The 20,340-nt window shown below is 40.3% G+C and overlaps 2 protein-coding genes across 4 annotated transcripts in view; one reads left to right on the plus strand and one right to left on the minus strand.

Moving 5' to 3' along the window:
- Positions 1–1,469: 1,469 nt before the first annotated feature.
- On the minus strand, positions 1,470–9,213 carry PFN2 (profilin 2). Of its 2 annotated transcripts, none has more exons than XM_082682339.1 (3): positions 7,185–9,213; positions 4,788–4,980; positions 1,470–2,826 (listed from the first exon to the last, which is right to left on the minus strand). In XM_082682339.1, the coding sequence occupies exons 1-3, from the start codon at positions 7,314–7,316 to the stop codon at positions 2,729–2,731; spliced, it is 423 nt and encodes a 140-aa protein (XP_082538465.1). In that variant the 5' UTR covers positions 7,317–9,213; the 3' UTR covers positions 1,470–2,728. The 2 variants fall into 2 exon arrangements, with proteins under 2 accessions (XP_082538465.1, XP_082538464.1); XM_082682338.1 differs by having other exon boundaries at positions 1,470–3,149.
- A 528-nt stretch (positions 9,214–9,741) lies between these two features.
- The window catches only part of LOC309840210 (uncharacterized protein), a 57,954-nt gene continuing 47,355 nt past the window's right edge, over positions 9,742–20,340 (plus strand). Inside the window, exon 1 of one of the 2 annotated variants that reach the window (XR_014298564.1) lies at positions 9,742–9,856. Coding sequence is in view for 1 of the 2 variants with exons in the window: in XM_082682283.1 (XP_082538409.1) it covers positions 9,785–9,856 (72 nt within the window). In the remaining variant the exon portion in view is untranslated. The remainder of the gene's footprint in view (positions 9,857–20,340) is intronic. The other variant, XM_082682283.1, reaches the window with a different exon arrangement.

Genomic DNA, 20,340 nt, shown 5'->3' on the forward strand with positions numbered 1-20,340 from the left:
TTAAGTATACAATGTATTTAGCCCCATTTCCTCAGGTTAAATTCCTAGAACTAAGTATAAAACAGTTACCTACATATTATTTTCCTAACTGTTTTTTGTGGGTAGGGGGCCAAGGGCTAGTTTCATTATTTCATTAAACACTAGTGTTATAGTTGCCCCCTACATCTTCTACTCCCCTACCCATACCCCCAAACACACATCCTTTTCACTTTATAGGTTCCTTAAGGGCTTCACAAGTTTGGTCACTGCTTTCTAGTCCTTTCGTTAGCTCAGCTGGTAAAGCAGAAGACTGTAGCTGACTTCCTGGTCAGTGGTTTCTAATCAGTTACCCTAACAGTTCTTTACAGCTAAAGCATGCATGTATATTATTACTGTAAAGTCTCAAATCATCACAACCCAAACACCAAATTTTCATTTGACCAACCTTTTGTTTGTAACTGGGTTCTTAACAGGTCAAGAAGTTGAAGTTTATTTCAAAGGTTATGTCCAACTACCAAAGTAGCCCCAAATTCCTAACCTTCCATATTTTTACATCCTTGTATGTACTGAGAACTAATCCCTGACAACACTGTCAAAAAATTTCAGTTATGCACAGTACAGTTTAATAAGGTGGAGATTCCCATTCCCTAACCCACTATTTCTTAAACGGTAGCATATATAGATAGACCCCTTAAAAGTGAACCAGACTGACCTGCCAATTATTTCTAAAGGGACTTCTGGAGCTTATGGAATCCCATCTCTAGGGTGAAAATCCAGAGCCCAGAATCTGCGTTACAACTAGCTCTCCAGTTTTGCTTAGACCCACCACCAACTTTTGAGCATTCCTGCTCCAAGCTTCTGTATCACAGTTCATAAAGAGTATTAAACATTCGCTAAACGTGAATACATCCCAGAAACCTTATAACCTCTGGAATTAAACTTGACTACTATGTAGTCAAAGCTAATAGGTCACTCCAGTGCCAGAAACTCCAGGAATATCCCAGTTTTCTTACACGCTGCCTAAGGAACATCTTCTCTTCTGTGAAAGTCCCAGTTGGTTGACTGCAGCATGCTAATACAGCTTCCAAATCTAAAGAAGTCATATGACAGTTCAACACAGAAGAAACCACAATGCAGAAACCCTTCTTGGTATTGGGTTCCTTACTGCTCACTAGATTTCACAGCTAGACACCAAAAACAAGAGAGAATACTTAATTTCTAGCGGGTAAGTCAGTTTTCCTCTCACAAACCCAAAGATGAGCCCAAAATGATTTTTAAAGCCTTTTTAAAAAAGATAAATGCCCATGAAAAAGAAATTCCCAGGCACTCATTTTATTTATAATAAATCCTACAGGATATGGAATAGGCCATGAGCTCAATTTTAAGATTTTATGCTTGCTATGGAGTCTGGCCTATTCTGTATATCCCAATGTGTCAAAATTCAATTGTAACAATGACAGCAATTTACATAAACACAGGAGTCTAGAGTATTTGGTTGGAATAAATTTATTTCATCTGTCTGTAAACAAGGTGTTTAATAGTTATGGCATTTTTTTAAATGCATATTAAATCAGATGAGTTAGACTGTATCCCAGATGTAACAAAGTGCAGGGAAAGAAATGGACAAATCAGCAACAAGATTTGTTTTTAAATCTGTACATTATCCACAAGGCCCAAACAATAGAAGCAAATACTAGAATGTCCCTAAAGTAGTGCCATTCGAAAGAAACCTTTAATAGGTCAGTTAAAATCCATCTCACAATAGCAACAGTTCATTTTAACAATAGTATGGCACAGAACACATATGAAAAAAATTCATCACAAGACAGCCAAGTCCACAATAATGCAACTTCATATAAAAACTCAAGCTGCAAATAAAAATTGGTCCTATGAAGAACAAACTGGACACACTCCAGATGGTTATGTTGGGATACCTAATGTCCATAATGGCAGCCTTTTACAATTTTACTAAAGAGTAGAGCTGGTGTGCAAAGAAAAAGACAGGAACACAAATCTGAGCTATTGCAATGATGGAATGTCCCTGGGGATTCGATCTGTTATGGTTACTGTAAGGTCATGGGAGGAAGTGCCTTTTGCTCTCGTTTTGCAGTTGCACTCTTCACATATCCTACAGACAGAAGGCCTGTCTCTACTCAAGTGCAACGTAACAATACTGAAAGCAAACTACTGCAGCTCTCAATAGCTCATCAACAAAAGGGATTATTACTTGGTTAAATAAACCAGGCACTGCGTCGAAGATGGAAGCAAACCAAATACCTATGTGCAAAGGGAAAGGGTGGGAAAAGAGGAGTGAAGGAAAGATGCATGCACTTTTTCCTCCCAACCATGCGCTACAAAAGGAAGACTAAATGAGCTAAGTAAATGCTCAAAGTGCTCAAAAGACATTGATCAAATTAGAGATTGTACAACCGGCACCTTGCTTAATATTAACTTATTTTAGTTATCAATATCCCATTAATTGCTAAGACAAAGTGATGCCCAACTTGGCATGCCCCCTCCCCCCAAATTTCAAGGTATCATGCAAATCATTATTGTGCTGCAATTATGTTGCCAGATAAGGGTTGGTTACATACAGTGGTTAACATACAAATGATCCATTGGGCAAACAGGAATCATGACATTAGAAAATAGGTAAAGAAAAATTAGCTACCACCTATAGTCTGGTAGCACTGTGACCGTAATTGGGGTGGTGATGAAGACAGTTGCTAGGTAGATGGGGAGAGGCTGCTTACACATCAGACCTCCTCAGGTATAAAGCGAGTTCATATGCTTTCTTGTTAAGTGTGCCTCCGTGGACACCTTCCTTTCCCATGACTATAACCAATGCTGGAGTACACAGGGAAACAAAACAAAAGTGAACAGAATTATTTAAGGGGGGGGAGGGCAGAAAGAAAGACACCTTTCCCCACCAACAGAGGGATACAAAGGAGACACAGGTTCATACCCCATCACCCTGCATTGCTAATAAAATTTCCAGAATTAAGACTCAAGCTTACAGCTAGGAAAGTTTAAGAGCAATTTTCCCCTAATACTTAACAGTCTGCCTAGCAGCTAGAACCCAGAGTCTCTCAAGTATTTTGCCATTGAGTATGCCTTCTTATTCAATCCGCCTCCATGGACCCCTTCTTTTCCCATTACAAAGACCAAGACTGAAAGAGAAAGAAGAAAAGTGTTTCAAAAGAAGTGTTAATCAAGAAAGTCACATAAGTTTTAGCAGACAGAACCCTGATTAATAAGTTAACATTAAGTTAGTTTTCCGTGAACTGTCAAGCACTGAAGTCAACCAGGTCTCCAAAAAGAGAACTTTCAAACTAGAAATATGCTGAAAACACTATAAACTGCATCCTGGAAGCCCAATCAGTGCACCTGCAGCACTGCATAAAATATCTTTATACTAGCTAGGAAAAAAGAAGTACGATCATTTTCTTCTAGGGCAAAACAAATGACAAATTATTACTCCCCAAAATATAAACTTAAAAACTTAGATGAATACTTACAGAATTCTCCCCTAATTTAATAGGCTTGATTAAATACAAACTATTAAAAAGTCTTCCCAGTGAGACTCAATGGGTCTATTAATTCCAGAGGAAAACCAAGACCAAATTCTAAAGAGCATTTTCAGTGCCATTCAGAAAAGGCCAAATAAAAAGTACTTAAGGCTTGTGCTTATTGATATACTCGCTGTGCTTTATTTTTGAATCTGAAATCCTGAAACAGGATTACTGTCTCCAACAACAGGTTCTTCTATAATGCAATTCAGAGGTCCAGCCCCAAAATACTTGTGCATGGCTAATTTTATACTTGCTACCACTAGATGTCAGTGGTGCCCTTTAGTATAGAAATGTTCTTCTAGTTGTCACATGGTTAATACTTCTTTTGAACAGATTTATCTGAATTCAGGTAATGTTTAGAGATATGTCTCTATTTCAATTATCTAATTTTCCTAAAGAAAAATACTCATAAGCATAACTCATATCAAAATAAGAGTAACCTTCAGGATAATCACAAGGAATTCTTAGAACCACGTCAGTAAATTACTGCTAGGAGAGGCTTCAAATCCATTCACATAAAATCAGCTGTGGCAAGTCTGCTATCTGAGGCCACACAGCCCTCTTAATTTACAAAATATTTACAAATACATTTCAGTGTATTTGTAAAGCAATTAGATATTATAATAAACCTTAATCCTGGAAGTTTTTTATGAAAAAGCAGTGAGACTTACTAAGTGTAGTAAGAATTCTGGTATGTTGAAAATAATCAGGAAATACCAGAACCATATACATGAAATATTTCCTAGTTTTCAAATCTAAATCATACACAAACTTAGTCTTTGAAAATATTTCAGTAAACAGGTGGCTTATTACAAAACCTTATTCTAATTATTTCTCTCTTCCCCAACAATATTTCTAATAGAAAAATGAGTGAATGTTAATTCTTCCTTTTTTATGCTGAGCAGTAATAATTAAAACGCAGGGAAGAGATGCAAAGGCAAAAGACTCAAAAGGACCAAAGTAACCAAACAGTATGAATGACTTAATATATGTGAATAACATGTGAATATTCTGTTTTTGAGTAAAGTCAGGATCTTAGAGACTAGGCTGTGTATGCCGCTGCTATCGAGTTGGTAAATCTCAAGCAAAGCAGTCCCTCCCTTCAGTGCTAGGCAGTTCACAAAAACCACCTTAATAGCCATTATGGACTAACACTTTAATTCAAAATGTTAAGGAAATTGCTTAATAAGTTGTAATGTAGCGTGCAACTTTTAACCAAGAGAGTACTCTGCTCACCTCTACCAGCTCTGCCGACAGCAACGTTGTATGTTGGCTCCCCACCTTGACTCTTTGTCCGGATGTCCATTGTGCAGTCACCATCGACGTATAGGCTATCTCTGATCACCGAGCACTTCTTTGCGCCAAGAGTCAAACCGTTGGTAAAGAAACCTTCCCGGTCTTTTCCTACAATCATATCTATTTCTACTGGCTGCCCCCACCAAAAAAAAAAAAAAAAAAGGAAAAAAAACATGAAGTTGTAATTCTTTCCATGCCTCCATATAAGTGGAAACAGTGTGCCAAGTTTGTATTGTATTAGAAGACATCCACATTTCACTAACATAAAATCAAGTTTGTTTTTTCTAAAGAATTACTTAATCCTGTATGACATGTTTTGTATCACTTCATTTCACATTTAACTATGTACTAACTAAAGACCAGTCTGTGCAAAGAATCTATGAAGTTGCACTAACTTGTAAACTTAACAGATTATAAACTGTTACAAGTCGAGTGGTACCTGAAGTGCTTATGTGATGGTAAAGATTCACCTATAAACTCTTTTAACAACTGCTTGTCTGTCACGTCCAGTCACATTACAGTTCTGCTACATCAAACTTAATTTAAAGTTGCTTGAAAGTCTCCTGAAATAATGCCCAGGCTTAACAGACCTGTTCACTTCTACTCTGCTTTCAATAGCCTGAAATATCCCCCACAGTATGAACTTCAAACCCTAGCCCTCAACACATTCCCAAATTCGTATCTCCCTCCTCTACTTCCCTAGCCACTCTCTTTTTCCTCTCCAACTTCCCTTCCCCTCCCACCTCAGTAACCAGTTTTCTTTCTGGACAAATGCAAAGAGGATTCAGCTGGTAGCACTGCAGTAGGCAACGGTAAAAAAACAAACAAACAAAAACAAAACAAAACAACAACAAAAAAAAACAAAAACCAAAAAAAAAAAAAAAACGGAGAAAATGGAGGGAGACCGGTAAAGAAACTGAGGTAGTCACCAGAACCGGAAAGGAGAAAACGTGCATTCTAACATTCCCTGAATAAGAAGGAAGGCGTCGCCCCCATCAGAACTGCAGAGTCATAGCAGGCCCCAGCCATTTCCAAGCACACTCCCGCAATCTTCCCAGCCAGACAGCGGGAACTCACACACAAAGACAAGAGGACTGCAGGAAAAAAGTTGATCGCCAGACAGATGCCAATTCTCTATAATAACTGTACTCCACTGCGATTAAAGGAGATCTTAAAGTACCGGTATCAAGGACTGAGTTCTACAGTTAGATCTTAAGCCATGTTAAGTAGTACAGAATAATTAGTAGCACTCATAATAGGGGGCCTGAATTCTGGTATTTGATGGGAGAGGAGCGTGGGGCTATTCAGGGAATGCCCCTGTATTTGACACAATCGTCACAATCCAAAAACAGCCATGTGCAGAAAGAGGCAAAACAATACAGCAGCACTGGAGGATTAGTAACAATTATCCCCCCAACATGTGGCAACCAAGTCAAAACCATTAAGTCACAAGAAAATCAGGCACTGTAAAGCATAAATCTGCATTAGTTTCTTTACTATCTTCACTAAAGAGGGAGGGACTTGGAGAAGTGAAGTGTCCCTTCGGCTTTCACAGATTACTGTAAGCCCTATAAAAGCACCCCCTTTTTTAGAGCTATGTTGCGTAATTGGGGATAACGGTATATCGATGAATCTCCATAGGAGGAGGAGAGAAATCAATGGCAGTTCGCCATCTTGGAGAATTTAAAAAAAAAAAAAAAAATCCTATGGAGCCAGAGCTGAAGTCGAGATTCACGAATCCACCTACGTTGTCGGCGTACATTTCTCTCAAGCCCCAAAGGCCTGGACACCCTCAAACCTACGCAAAGTCGCTGCGAGGATCCGGGGGCCGGGCAGCCGCCGCCTCCCACAGCCCGTGGCGCGGGCGGCGCGCTGTCCGCGGAATCGAGGGGCAGCCCGGCCGCCGGAGGACCCCCCACCCCGGGCCCGCGCACACCCGCCCGGCCCTTCCAGCCCCCGTTTCCACCCCGGGACGTGCAAAGCAAACCTCAGGGTTTGCAGGAGACCAGCGAGAGCCTTGCGAAGAGGGGAAAAAAAAACCCCGCCCCCCCCAGCCGGTGCGCCCCCTCCCCCCGCCTCACGGACAGGCACTGGGAACGCCGGGGGCCGCCGTGGCAGCCAGGGAGCCAGGCAGCCAGGCCGCCGCCCCCGCCGGGTCAGCGCAGCCCCGGGCGAGGGGGCGTCCCCGGGCCTCGGCCTCCCCGTCCGCCCCGCAGCCGCATCCTCGGCGCCAGCTGCCTACCACACCTGCCGGCGCGGCCCTCCTGTGCCCACAGCCGGCCGGCCCCGCTCGAGTCCGGGGACGAGAAGGGGAACCCGGACCGCCCCGGTCCTCACCGTAATGCTCTGGAAGACGCCCCCGGCCGTGGCTGCCCAGACGTATTTGGCGTCGCAGTAGCCGACAATGGCGGCCTCCTGGCAGCAGCCATCGCACATCAGGTTATCCACGTAGCTCTGCCAACCGGCCATCTTCGAGCCCTTCGCACTGCAGCGGGGACGGCGAGGAGCAGCAGGCGCAGCGGCGGCGGCGGCAGCGGGCGGCGGCGGCGCGGGGGGAGGCGGGGCGGGGGCGGGGAGGAGGCGGCTCTGCGCAGGCACCGACCGCCCCCCTCCCCGAGGAGCTGCTGAGGGAGGACGCGGGGACGACGAGGAGGGACAAGCGGCGGAGCGCGCCCGGCCTGCCTGTCCGCCCGCCCGCACCGCGGAACGAACCACCAGCGGCTGCGGAACGGCTGTGCGGGCGGCAACGGTGCTGGCGGCGGCTGCTCCTTCTCACCGCGGCACCTTTCAGTTCTCCGCGGCCGCGGCGGGGCGGGCGGGCGTGCGCGCGCTCGTGCGTGCGATCCTTCCGCGGCGCCCCGACTCGAAGGGTCCCGGGAAGGGAGGGGCAGACTGAGGCGGGGGCGCGGAGGGATACCGCTCTGGGACAATCACGGCTGCCACGTGCGGCAGAGAGGTCCGGTTGCGGTGAGATCGCTGGGGGCGGCTGCCCGAGGCCCGCGGAGGCGGTGGCTCCTCCGTTTCATTGGGCGCCGCGGGGATGGGGGCGTCCGGGACGCCTCCAGTCCCCGCGGCTGGGTCGTGATGCGCCTCTCTTCTGCGTCCGGTGACTGGGGATGCGGAATCTTGAGCCTTGGTGTTGGATTGCCGAGTTGCCCTGGTGACGGGATGTGGCGCGTTGAGTCCTGCTCGTGGTGGGGGTGGCAGTGGCAAGGTCGCCCACGCTCATCTCCGGAGTCCTCAATGGGACCCTCTTCCCTGGGGGGCTCAGGCAGCCGAGAGGGCGCGTCCCGGCAACCTGAAATCCGAGCTGGCGTTTGTGCTCTCAGGACCATTTCTGAGCTTTGCCAGTCTTTCATTGTTGCCTCGTTTGGGTACCAAGGCTTCGCATTCTCTGGATTCTTTGACAGTAAGAACCCCTTTAAAACTGCTAATCACCTGTGGCTAAATTACTCAAAATTCCGAACAAAACCAATAGCGACCTATGTAAACTATTGTTGGCTACTGGGAAAGTTAGTGGCGGATCAATGAAATCGCTGAAAAAAAAAACAAGGAATAAAAGATCTAAGAAAGGGTTCCCCGGCTGAATATAATACAATTTCTGCTATTTAAAGGTAAAATAATTGCAGGATCCAGGTCTGAGAATGGCTTGTATTTACAAGGCGGAGTCCTGTGATTCTCTCATCTTTTCAGTAATCTCTGGGTGCTTTGACTAGACAAGGAATTAGGAGACGACCTACAGCAATTTTAAGTGAACAAAAATGATCTGCCAATCAAGGAAAGGAAGATAGCTCATTTAAAACGTTGAAAAGTTAATTTCAAATTTAAAGTTATCCCGTAGGGTCACGATTTGATAAACAGCTGTAGCTCATGAGGGAAGACAAACAGGTTGCTAAACAATTTAATTGGTTCTGAAGCTTTGTATTTTTTCTGCTGTTTGCTTTAATATATTTTCTGCTGAAATCAGCTACTGCAAGGGGGGGGGGGCTGGGTAAAGTAGGAGAACCCCCAAGTCAGGAACCTATCAGATTGAGACAATATATTTTCTCATGTTCTGATGATACAGAATACATATGTGGTATCAAATGTGTGCCAAAAATTGTTTCATTTTTGCGTGTGTGCCTAGTTACACTTACTGGTTTATTACTTTACCTCTTTGTAGTGGTGTTTGATGGTTTTAATCCTACAATCTTAGCAGTTTATCACCTTAAAAGTTGATAATACAGTGTGTTGATAGCACTGAATATGGTCACTTTGTGAGAAATCACCAAGATGTACAGTTATGATTTGTGCTTTTAGTATGCATGTTATAATTCAATAAATTTAAACAGAAAAAAAATGAGAGAAAATAAAAGTAAAATAATTTAAAGTATATTGAAATTGAGTGTTATTTATTAACCTACTCTAAAGTTTTTGAGATTTCATTTCTAGAGTATTAGAGCAGAGTTGGAAATAACTGCAATTCCATTTTTATTCTATTGTTGGCTTTAAACAACAAAAGGATTATACTAACCGAATATTCTGGATATTCAAATCTCAAAAGGTTTTAAGAAGATTCTCAAAGACATCTATTGGGTAATACATTCCGAAGAATTTAGAATTTCTGTCCTTTTTCCATATTTTTCAAAATTTGATACACTTCAACATTACCATTTTACTTTTTCAACAGCGTTATTACTTTCCCAGAATTGCATATAGTAAAATTTAAACTATGAAAAAACCATTTTGTGTAATAGATTAAATGAGGCTTTACAGTTTAGATTTTTAGATAATATATTCAAAGGAATCTACTTACTGTCTGTTTTTAGTACAAACAGTCCCCTACTTACTATGGTTCAATTATTATTTTCCAACTTTACCTTGATATAAAAGCCATAGGCAGTCAGTAGAAACTGTACTTTAGATTTTGAATTTTGACCTTTTCCCTGGTTAGTGGTATGCGGTGTGATACTAGAGATGCTGGGCAGCCAGTCAGCAGTCATCTCCCAGGCAGCCCCGCAATCACAAGGGTAAGCAACTGATACAACCATTCTATTTTTCACTTTCAGTATTCAGTAAACTACACAAGATATTCCATTCTTTATTATAAAATAGGTTTTGTGTTTGATGATTTTGCCCAACTGTAGGCTAACGCAAGTGTTCTGACCACATTTAAAGTAGTGAAGCTAAGCTTTTGACGTTTCTAAGATATATTAATTGCATTGTCGACCTTCGATAGTTTCAGTTTACAATGTGTTAAGATCTGTACTATTATAAAATAATCCTGTGCCTATTTTCTTTAGAACCGGTTTCCCAGCACTCTGTCTTATTTTCTATTTGTATACAATGATCTGTTACTATCTCATATAACTTGTGTACCACACACATGCTTCAAGAGGCGTAAGTGGAGGTTAAACACTGAGTTTTAGGAATAGCAATGTGTTATGTCCAAAGGAGTGCCAATATGAAAAGAAGAATTAACAATTTGTATCTTTATCTAGGTTTTGTTCTTGTTTTTGTTTTGAGGGTAACTGATCGCTACAGTGAAAATACTAATATCTGGGCAGTAGAGAAAAATCATAGCTCTGTTGATAATAGGTAGCCAGAATGATGGAGCCTTTAACCGTCAGTGGTAGCATATTTAAATTAGGAATGAGTTCTTGTGCATTCTTTACAAAGTTTTTAAATTCTTTAGGAAAACAGAAACTATGTGGTAAATCAGATTCTTTAAGGTATCAGTCAAGGTGTGTCTGAACTTTTTAAGTCCATGAGTAAATCATTTGACATTTTAGCAAAAATACAAAGAAAAAGGAGTTAAGTTGGTTAAAATGTATTCAACTCATTAAACATTTGTGTAGACTAAAACTACGTAACTACCACAAATATAGTAATAATTAACTAAGCCCACCCCGAGCCCCCAGTTAACTAAAATTTCACCTCCACACTTATTTTTTGGAAAAAGTGTTTTAATTATAAACATAATTATCAAAATCAAAACAATAAAATTTAGAAAGTGGAGAAAAATCACACTTAATCTCATAAACAATGCAAATGATGTCATTTGAATGTTTTCACTTGTTTTATTTATGATTTTTATAGTAAAGAACATGGAGTATCTACAATTCTGGATTTGTCCATTTTATCCTGAAACTCAATGAATTTTTGCTTTTTATAGCTTGAGGTTATTCAATTGGATGCATACAAGTTAAAATTGTTATATTATCTTTCTGATATATTTAACCTTTACATTAGGTAGTGGCCCTCTTTATTGCCAATAATGTGTTTCGTCCTAACCAAGTGGGCCAACAGGTGCCGCATACATGGATTTTCTACTGCATGAGGGCTATGTGCCCCTAACCCCTGTGTTGTTCATGTTTGGTACTTATCATTCCTTCTTATATCCCAGATCGTTATTCTATGATCCTTCTTCCTGAAGTAAATCTTTAGAAGTTCTTTTAATAGAGTTCTCCTAGTAAATTATGTATATTTGTTTATTCAAAAATGTTTTTGTATTACTTTCACTCTTAAAAAAATAAATCGAATTTATAATACAAGACCAACACTTTGAAAAAACGGCATTCATTCTGGCTTTCATCATTGCCAGTTGTGTTTTTATGAATGATCTGTTCTTTTTTTTCTGGCTACTTTTGGAATCTTTTTGTTCTTGCTGTCCTTCAGTTTCACTATGATGTATCTATATCTAGGTTTCTTTTATTCTACTTGGAAAAAATAGGTGTATATCCATGATCACTTCTGGAAAATGCTCAATCATTATCTCTTCAATTATTCCTTTTCCTCAGTTCTCTCTCTTCTTTTGGGATTCAAAATAAATGTTTCCTTTTCCTCTTCTCCACATCTCTTAGCTTCTCTCATATTTTCTGTCTTCTCTCTGTACTGTATTCTGGGTAATTTCTTCAGCCAAAAGTTACAGCTCACCCTTCAACTATGTTTCACCTGCTGTTAAACCCCTACAATGAGTTTTTCTTAAAATCTGTTTTCCATTTTTAGAAGTTCCATTTTATTATTACCCAGATCATTCTCATTCCTGATGGTCTCTAATTGCTTGCCTATCTTTGCGGCTTCATACTTCATTTCTTCAAACATCTCTTACCTTATTATTCTATACTCTGTATCTGACAATTCCAGTATCTAAGTAAGTTGTACGTTTTTACCTCTCTCACTCATGATGGCTTGCCTCCTGTATACTTGGTGATTTTAGACTGTGAATTCATATTTCCTTGATCTTAATATGTGGGAACTCTGATGGCTTAAATTGAAGACACTTTGTTTCAAAGATGATTTGCATCTGGTTCTGCCATGTGCCCAGGAGTACCAGCAACTGGGGCCACTTTAACCCTTCCTATCATGTCCCCTAAATGCAGGAGTATCTGATTCACTTACTAACATAGAGATGCTATTGGCATTTGCATTCAGACCAACCCCATCTCTCCAGCTTGCATACAGACGCTTCCTCTAGTTTCTGCTCAAGATTTATTTCTCTTTATTTGGTGGGAAGAGGGGTCTTTGAAGAGATTTCTAATTTCTGAGTGCCAGGCAAAACAGCAAAAAATGTTTTTGATCCAGTATCTAGTTGTTTTGCTGGAGAATTCCCCTAGAGTATCTAGTTCAACAATGATGCCAGAAGCAGAAATCATAACCACAACTGGGAATCTTCTGTGTTTTATTCACTATGAGTTTCTGGCTTGGGTACTGGTTGGTGCTATTTACTGAGACATGGAATATAGCAAGATGAACATCATCAAGGAGGAAAATGTTTTAACTTAGTTGACTTTTTAGTACTTGTGAGACATCTACGTGAAAATGCTGTGTGGCAGTTACATGTGCAGCTCTGTAGTTCAGAGGAGACATCTGGACTTGAGATAACACTTCAAAAATGAGTAGAGGAAGAGAAGTTTACAGTGAAAGAATGAGTGGCTAGAGAAGTTGGGTGGAGAATCAGGAATGAGCTAGGTCATAAATGCCCAAGGAAGAGAGTTTTTCCAGATGGTAGGAATGGTTTAAGCATAGCAGGGGCTCCTGGGTAGCTCAGTGGGTTAAGCCTCTGCCTTCAGCTCAGGTCATGATCCCAGGCCCTGGGATTGAGCCCCCCATCAGGCTCTCTGCTCCACACGGAGCCTGCTTCCTCCTCTCTCTCTCTCTCTCTGCCTGCCTGTCGGCCTACTTGTGATCTCTGTCTGTCAAATAAATAAAATATTTTTTAAAAAAAGAATAGCAAATAATACTAAAATGTCAAATCGGAGTACTGGAAGGTGTTCATTAAATTAGCAACAGAGAGGCTGTTTTGGAAATAGACAAGTATAGATTTAGGTGAATGATGGCGAATAAACCAGATTGCAATGAATAAAGGAAAAAATGGAAGGCAAGAGAGCTGAGAATTTCTTCAAGAATTTTGACAGTAAAGGAGAATAAAGAGAGAATTAACCAAATGGAATTTATGGGTAAAGGAGGGGGTGGTGGTGATTGTTTTATTTAGAGAGTCTCAAACACGATTAAATGCTGATGAGACGGCACTATTAAAGAAGGAGATGTTAAAGATACAAGAAAAGGAAGATAATGCCTCAGGCTCTGGAACACTTAAAAAAAGGCCTGGGATCCAAAGCTTGGTTGGATAGAAATGCCCTTAGAAAAAAGATGGGGCACCTTCATTGTAACAGCAGTATATGATCGTAACTTTCTCTTCTTTTTATGGCACTATGATATGAATACAGAAAAGTGAATTTATCATAAATATATACCTTGTGAATTTTCACAAAGTGACCTCACCCAGATGGCCAGTATCCAGATGAAGAAATAGGATGCTGTCAGGATCCCAGGGATCCTCTTCTTGCCTACTTTAACTCATTACTCTCCTCTCAAAATTTAACTACTTTTCTGACTTCTTAGAAGTCATAGAATAAATGTGGTTATTGTTGAACTTTATGTAAGTGGGTTCACACAACAGGTCCTTCTCCATGACTCTGTCTGGCTTCTTTTGCTTCAGTGTTTGTCAGTCATCACAGTGTTGTATGTAATTGTAGTTTGTTCATTCTCATTACTGTCGAGTATTCTGTTATCTGACTATACCATCATTTATTGATCCCTTCTACTCTTGGTGCATATTTTGTTAGTTTCTAGGATTTTGCTATTAGGAGCATAACCACTTTTTGGCATGTGTTTTGGTGTGCAGAGATCAGTATCTACCTAGGAATGAGATTGCTAGCTCATAGGTTTGGGTTTAGAAGATACTAACAAATAACATTCCAAAGAGCTACCATTTTACCTTGGAACCAGCAATATATGACGGTTTCAGTTGTTCCAAATCCTCACCAACATTTGGCATTTCTTTATAAGCATAAACATTTTACTGGGTATGTGACGGTAATTTATTATGGCTTTAATTTGCATATTCCCAATGACAAAAGTGAGCACATTTTTCATATATTTATTAGTCGTTTGGACACTTTTTTTGTGAAGCATTTGTATAAAACTTTTCTCATACATTTGTTTGGATTAACTAGGGAGTAATCCATCAGGTGGATGTATCATAAGTTGTCCATTGATATTGAAAAAATCAAGTAAGTTGAGAAACAAAAAATTTTGGTTATGATTTGTGTTGGTAAACTTTCAAAGGCATGGAAATAGATACACACATTTTTAAAAAAATCTCTAACAGCAAGATTTAAAATATAAAGAATGGCACTTAATTAATCAAATGTGTTAAGATATTGCCAGTTTGCCTACTCACTATTTACTGTTCTTCCTTGCTAACAGAATCATAAATTTCCTTGGGGGAGAGAGGTAAGAAATGCAATTTAAAATACCTCCAGGGGCGCCTGGGTGGCTCAATGGGTTAAAGCCTCTGCCTCCGGCTCAGGTCATGATCCCAGGGTCCTGGGATGGAGCCCCGCATCGCGTCCTTCCCCTCCCTCCCTCTCTGCCTGCCTCTCTGCCTACTTGTGATCTCTGTCTGTCAAATTAAAAAAAAAAAAAATCTTAAAATACCTCCAAAATACCCTTCTAGCTAGGGTGATCATCTAACCCATTGATCAAGGAGCTGAAACAGAAGTTATTTCATGGAAAGCTACTTTTCCCCTACTTTAAATATTTGTATTTTATATAATTTCCCCAGATTTTATATTTATATATTTTTAATTTCCCTGATACATGTAATAATATATATACACACACAATTTTCTGCCCTTAATCTGTCCTCCCCTTTATCCAGATTGTGATGATGCAGTGTTGAAGCAAACAGCCATTTGTGACTATGCTAAGGATGGTGAGGAGAAGGAACCTGCTTTCTCAAATGGCTTCACCAGCCTTGTGCCGCCTCCCCCAAACTCTTACAACATTGGATAAATAACCTCCTTATTTGGTTAAGCTATTATAATCAACTTCGGTTAAGTGCAACCAAACCCTGTAGTAACCATCCATTTTTCTACCCCCATCTCAGGTCCCTAAGCATTCTGAGTTATCCAGTGTTGTTTTTCAATTATGAGTTAAGCATGTGAGGAAATCATTTATATTTATTGCATCCCTATTGTAATAATGACTGAACTAGCCACATCATGGAACATTGTTCCACTGGTTTTGTTATAATACATTTAGTGCCCTAGAGGTTTCAAGGATTTCAGATGCCTTCTTCCTAAATGTCTCAGTAGCTGACAGAGAATTTCCTAGGAGTTTTGACTCCTTTTCTCCGATTTACCAGGTGCAGAAAGAGGACTCTGGGATTCTGGCATCATATGCAGAACATGTCATTCCAAGAAAGTTACACTTAACTTGAGAGGTTTGTTGTAGAATTCCAAGGGGAAGGACACAAAGCCTATAAAAACACTGGTTGTCTTGTTATCTCACATATGCGAAAAATGCCAGCATTCCATCAGAACACCCCCCCAAGAGATAACACATCTAATTTTTCTTGATCTCAGTCCCAGAATGCAAGCAATAAAATTTAATTAAGTAGCCTTCCAAAAAGTACTAAAATGAGGCTTTAAATTTTTGTGTTTCCTCTCAGAAAGCTCAGATTTCGCTTTTAGGGAAAATTGTTTCTGGGACCAGCTACCTTCAGGCTTATCCAGACTCATGGTATAAATGGGTGAACTTTGATCAAGAGACAAACGGCGGAACAAAAACATTAAAAAACAAATGGAGAGTAGGATAATTATTCCAACTCTAGGTGAAAGTGAGTGTTCTAGAGATGAAAAAGTAAGACTATGATAATGAAGGTGGTACTCAGAACCACTGATGACTGGAATTCCAAATAACATGTAGGGCAGTTAAAGAGGAATGCTCCCAATACTATTACTTTACATTGTAGAGATGGACTCTTTTAGTGACTACTTCTGTGACTCTGTTTTTCAAAATCTCTTTAACACAATATATTTAATTTCAACAATTTATTTGCTTGCAATTCTTCTTACTGGATAGTAGATATCCTTGTAGTGTTATTTTTTTTTCAAGCCATATAACAAGTATTAAGCTCTTGCTATGGTTGTAAATATTGATATATGCTAAGAATATAAAAAAAAGTCCCTGCCCCCTCTTTTAGAGTCTAAGCAGGAAAGAAATTAAGCAATATCGTCTGGCTGGAGGATATGTAAGAGACAAGCAAGGGTAGGACAGGATAGCATTAGATCACAAAATCATAGCATTCTAGAAGGACAGAGTTATATTTCTTATAACTCCAACTAAAATTGGAGTTATAAGAAAGTAATAAAAGGGTATTTCATAGAAAAGGTACAACAACCGTTCAATCTTGAAGAATGGATGGGACTGAGGTTTGATTTTCAAAATCATGGACAAAACATGAGCTATAGGGGCACCTGGGTGGCTCAGTGGGTTAAAGCCTCTGTCTTCAGCTCAGGTCATGATCCCAGGGTCCTGGGATCGAGCCCCGCATCTGGCTCTCTGCTCAGCAGGGAGCCTGCTTCCCTTCCTCTCTCTCTGCCTGCCTCTCTGCCTACTTGTGATCTCTGTCTGTCAAATAAATAAATAAAATCTTAAAAAAAAAAAAAAACATGAGCTATAGATTTCCCCTCCTACTAGAAAAAGCAGCCCACAGAATAAGGGATTTGCAAAGCATGTATCTAGCCAAGTATTCATTCAGAATATATAAACAAACTATAAGCCAATAAGAAAAAGAGTGACAACATGTAAAAGAAAAAAAAAAAGTGAGCAAAGACTTGAATATGCACTTTATAAAAGGGGTTCCCAAGGTCAAATAATGGCAGAAGAAAATGCACCACTGCATTAGTACCAAGGAAAGGTAAATAAGACCACAATGCACCTCCTTACCCCTATTAGGATGGCTACTATCAACCAAAAACCAAAAACCAATACCTAAACAAAATTGTTAGCGAGGATGTGGAGAAATTGGAACCTTTGTGCACTGTCAGCAAGGATGTAAAGTATATAGATAGCAGTGTAACAGTTCCTCAAAAAATTAAAAATAGAATTACCATGTGACATGATGGGCATGAAATTTCCTAAAGCTAAACATACACGTAACTTTAAAACAGGAACGTTTTATGGCCTATAAATTGTACCTTCGGTAAAACTGTTTAAGAAGAAGGTGCTAAAAAAAGAAGAAAAAGATGGGGTATGTTACAAGTACAAGAACATTTGAAAGAGGTTCTAATGGCCAAAGTTGGAACAATTTGAGCCAAAAGATTAAATAATGATAGTGTTGTATTATAACCCTTAAAGTATGCATGCCTCCCTACTGATATAAATAAATTAATGAGGAAGAAGGGACAAATCTTCCTTATAGAAAAATTTTCAAGTACTTAAATGTAGAAGGAATGAGGGAAATAGAAATTACCACTAAACCACAAGAATAACTACTGTAAGCCAGATCAACTGATGACAGCTAAAATTAGTGGGTGAGACTTTTAGAAGAAACAAGGTATTTGCATAGCCTCAAAGTATCTCCCCACAAATATTTCCCCCAAATATTTATTTTAATTTTTGTGATTTTAACATAAGCCTACAAAGTTTTTCATATTCCCCGCCAGGAGGTAGAGCTTAATTCCCTCCTCCTTGGGTCCAGGCTGGACTTCATGACAAACTTTTACTGAATAGAGAATGGAAAGGGGAAAATAGTAACTTCACAGTAGGGAAAACTGGCAGACAAGACCTTAAAAGCTGGTGGAAGTTAATATCACCAATAATAAGGCATGTTTGTATCATGTACTCCCTGATCTGATGTGACACATATGAGCTGCTAATCAATGAGTTTACAGAAAGTGTGGAGTAATTAGATGGACAGAGAGCCCAACAGTTAGACAACATCAGGGATCCGTCACAGAAACCAAATATAAAAAGGATTTGGTAGTGTATTCCAAGGTAATAAATTTTCTAACTATCCTGCAGAGGGTTGCTGAACACATAGACTGAGCTCTGGGAATGAAATGCTGGTGGTTCCACTAATGATAATAAAACCCCAGTAAAGACACATATGTTGTTTATAACCCTAATTAGACCAGATCGGTCTATCCCAATATAGGACAACACATTATATAATGTTGGCCAAGGCGAAAAATACATTATTTTCAGAGACAAACACAAGTTCTAATGACAAACTTACCTCTAGAGAAGACTTTTTACCTCTTAAAAAGTCTAGGTAACCTAAAACTAAATTTTGCAGTAAGAAAAGGAGGCTCAGCATAGTAGTTAATGGTTTCAATTTAAATGACTTAGGGAATGGGGCGCCTGGGTGGCTCAGTGGGTTAAGCCGCTGCCTTCGGCTCAGGTCATGATCTCAGGGTCCTGGGATCGAGCCCCGCATCGGGCTCTCTGCTCAGCAGGGAGCCTGCTTCCTCCTCTCTCTCTCTCTGCCTGCCTCTCTGCCTACTTGTGATCTCTTTCTGTCAAAATAAATAAATAAAATTTAAAAAAAAAATAAATGACTTAGGGAAAAACAGAGTTTTGTGCCCTAAGAAATGGTAAAAAAAAAACGTGGAGTGAGGGAGAACCTTAGAGGGTTTGGGGGTCTGAGATTGTTGACCTAGAATGTATAAAACTAATATTACTGAAACATTAGGAAACTGTCAAAATAAGATTATCCATAATCCTAGGAATATATAAAACAACTTTAATGAAGAAATAAATTCAGGACGCCTGGGTGACTCAGTGGGTTAAAGCCTCTGCCTTCACCTCAGGTCATGATCCCAGGGTCCTGGGATCGAGCCCCACATCGAGCACCACATCGGGCTCTCTGCTCAGCAGGGACCCTGCTTCTCCGTGCCTATCTCTGCCTGGCTCTCTGCCTACTTATGATCTCTGTCAAATAAATAAAATCTTAAAAATAAATAAATTCATTCAACATATGGCATTTGATATATAGAATAGTTTAAAGTTAAATATAATAAGTTTTTTTTATATTTCTGTATGTTGTCTGCTACATAAGGTAATGAAGTATCCAAAAGAATCACTCATTGGGTTTGCAGTTTCAGTTAAAAATAAGGGAATTTAATCAAATTTTATTTTAATGCCTAAATGCTCAACCCATTGAGCATTAAGTCAAGTTCATATCATTGTGGGTGTTCTTCTCTGTGCATAAAACACTCTCAGTATTAAAGACTAATCCATGTGTCCAGCAGAATCCTCCTCTGGAGAGAGAAGTCACCCTGTACACCAGGAAGGAAGCTTCCTGTCTTCATTAGCTCAGGCTGCCATAACAAGGACACAGGCTGTGTGGCTTCCACAGCAGAAGTGTGCTTCCTCATAGTTTTGGAGTCTAAAAGTCTGAGATCAGGTTGTGTCCCCAGTGTTGATTTCTTCAGAAGCCTCCCTTCTTGGCTTGTGGAGGAGGGCCCTTTTCTCTCTGTCTTCATGTGTTTTTTTTCCTCTATGCCTGTCATCTAATAACCTCTTATAAATTCACTATGTTGGGTCTGGGTCCGCCCATATGAACTCCTCTTACCTTAACTACCTCCTTAAAGACCCTGTCTCCTAATACAGTCATATTCTAAGGTACTTCAACATATGAATTCAGCCCATAACAATTTCTAAAACCCAAGAATCTGGAGGTTCAATCACTGCAGGCAGAAGGACCCAGCCTTGGAAACTTGCTGAGGTGGCAACTCTCGGGTGGCAGGTGGGGAGAGAGAGAAGGAATCGAATAATCAGAAGAGCTGACTTTGGGCAGGTGGGAAGGGTGTTAAGGAAGGTGAGAGAGGGGTGAGCCCTAAGCATATGAAACCCCCTCACAGCACGTCAGTCACCAGCGTGCGTTAAAACACCTCAGTGCCAGGGCATACCTCAGAACAATTAAATCAGGATATCTGGGGGTGAGACTTGGGCTTCAGTAACTCTTGCTCTCCCAGGTGAAGGGTCCTTGGTTTCTGCTCAGGTCGTGATCTCAGGGTCATGAGATTGAGCCCTGTGTTGGATTCTGTGCTGAGCATGGGGTCTGCTTCTGATTCTCTTTCCCCATTCCTCTGTTCCTTGTGCGCATGGGCTCTCTCTCTCTCAAAAATAAATATTAGAAAACAAACAACAACAACAACAA

This window comes from Mustela nivalis, assembly GCF_964662115.1.
Source record: "Mustela nivalis genome assembly, chromosome: 1".
NCBI classification, from domain to species: Eukaryota; Metazoa; Chordata; class Mammalia; order Carnivora; family Mustelidae; genus Mustela; species Mustela nivalis.

Coding starts and splice junctions, on each gene's coding strand:
- PFN2 (XM_082682339.1), bottom strand. CDS start 7,316: ATGGCCGGTTGGCAGAGCTACGTGGATAACCTGATGTGCGATGGCTGC. Junction 4,981..7,184: donor GCGTCTTCCAGAGCATTACG/GTGAGGACCGGG, acceptor TGGTGGGGGCAG/CCAGTAGAAATAGATATGAT. Junction 2,827..4,787: donor TGTCGGCAGAGCTGGTAGAG/GTGAGCAGAGTA, acceptor TGTGTACTCCAG/CATTGGTTATAGTCATGGGA.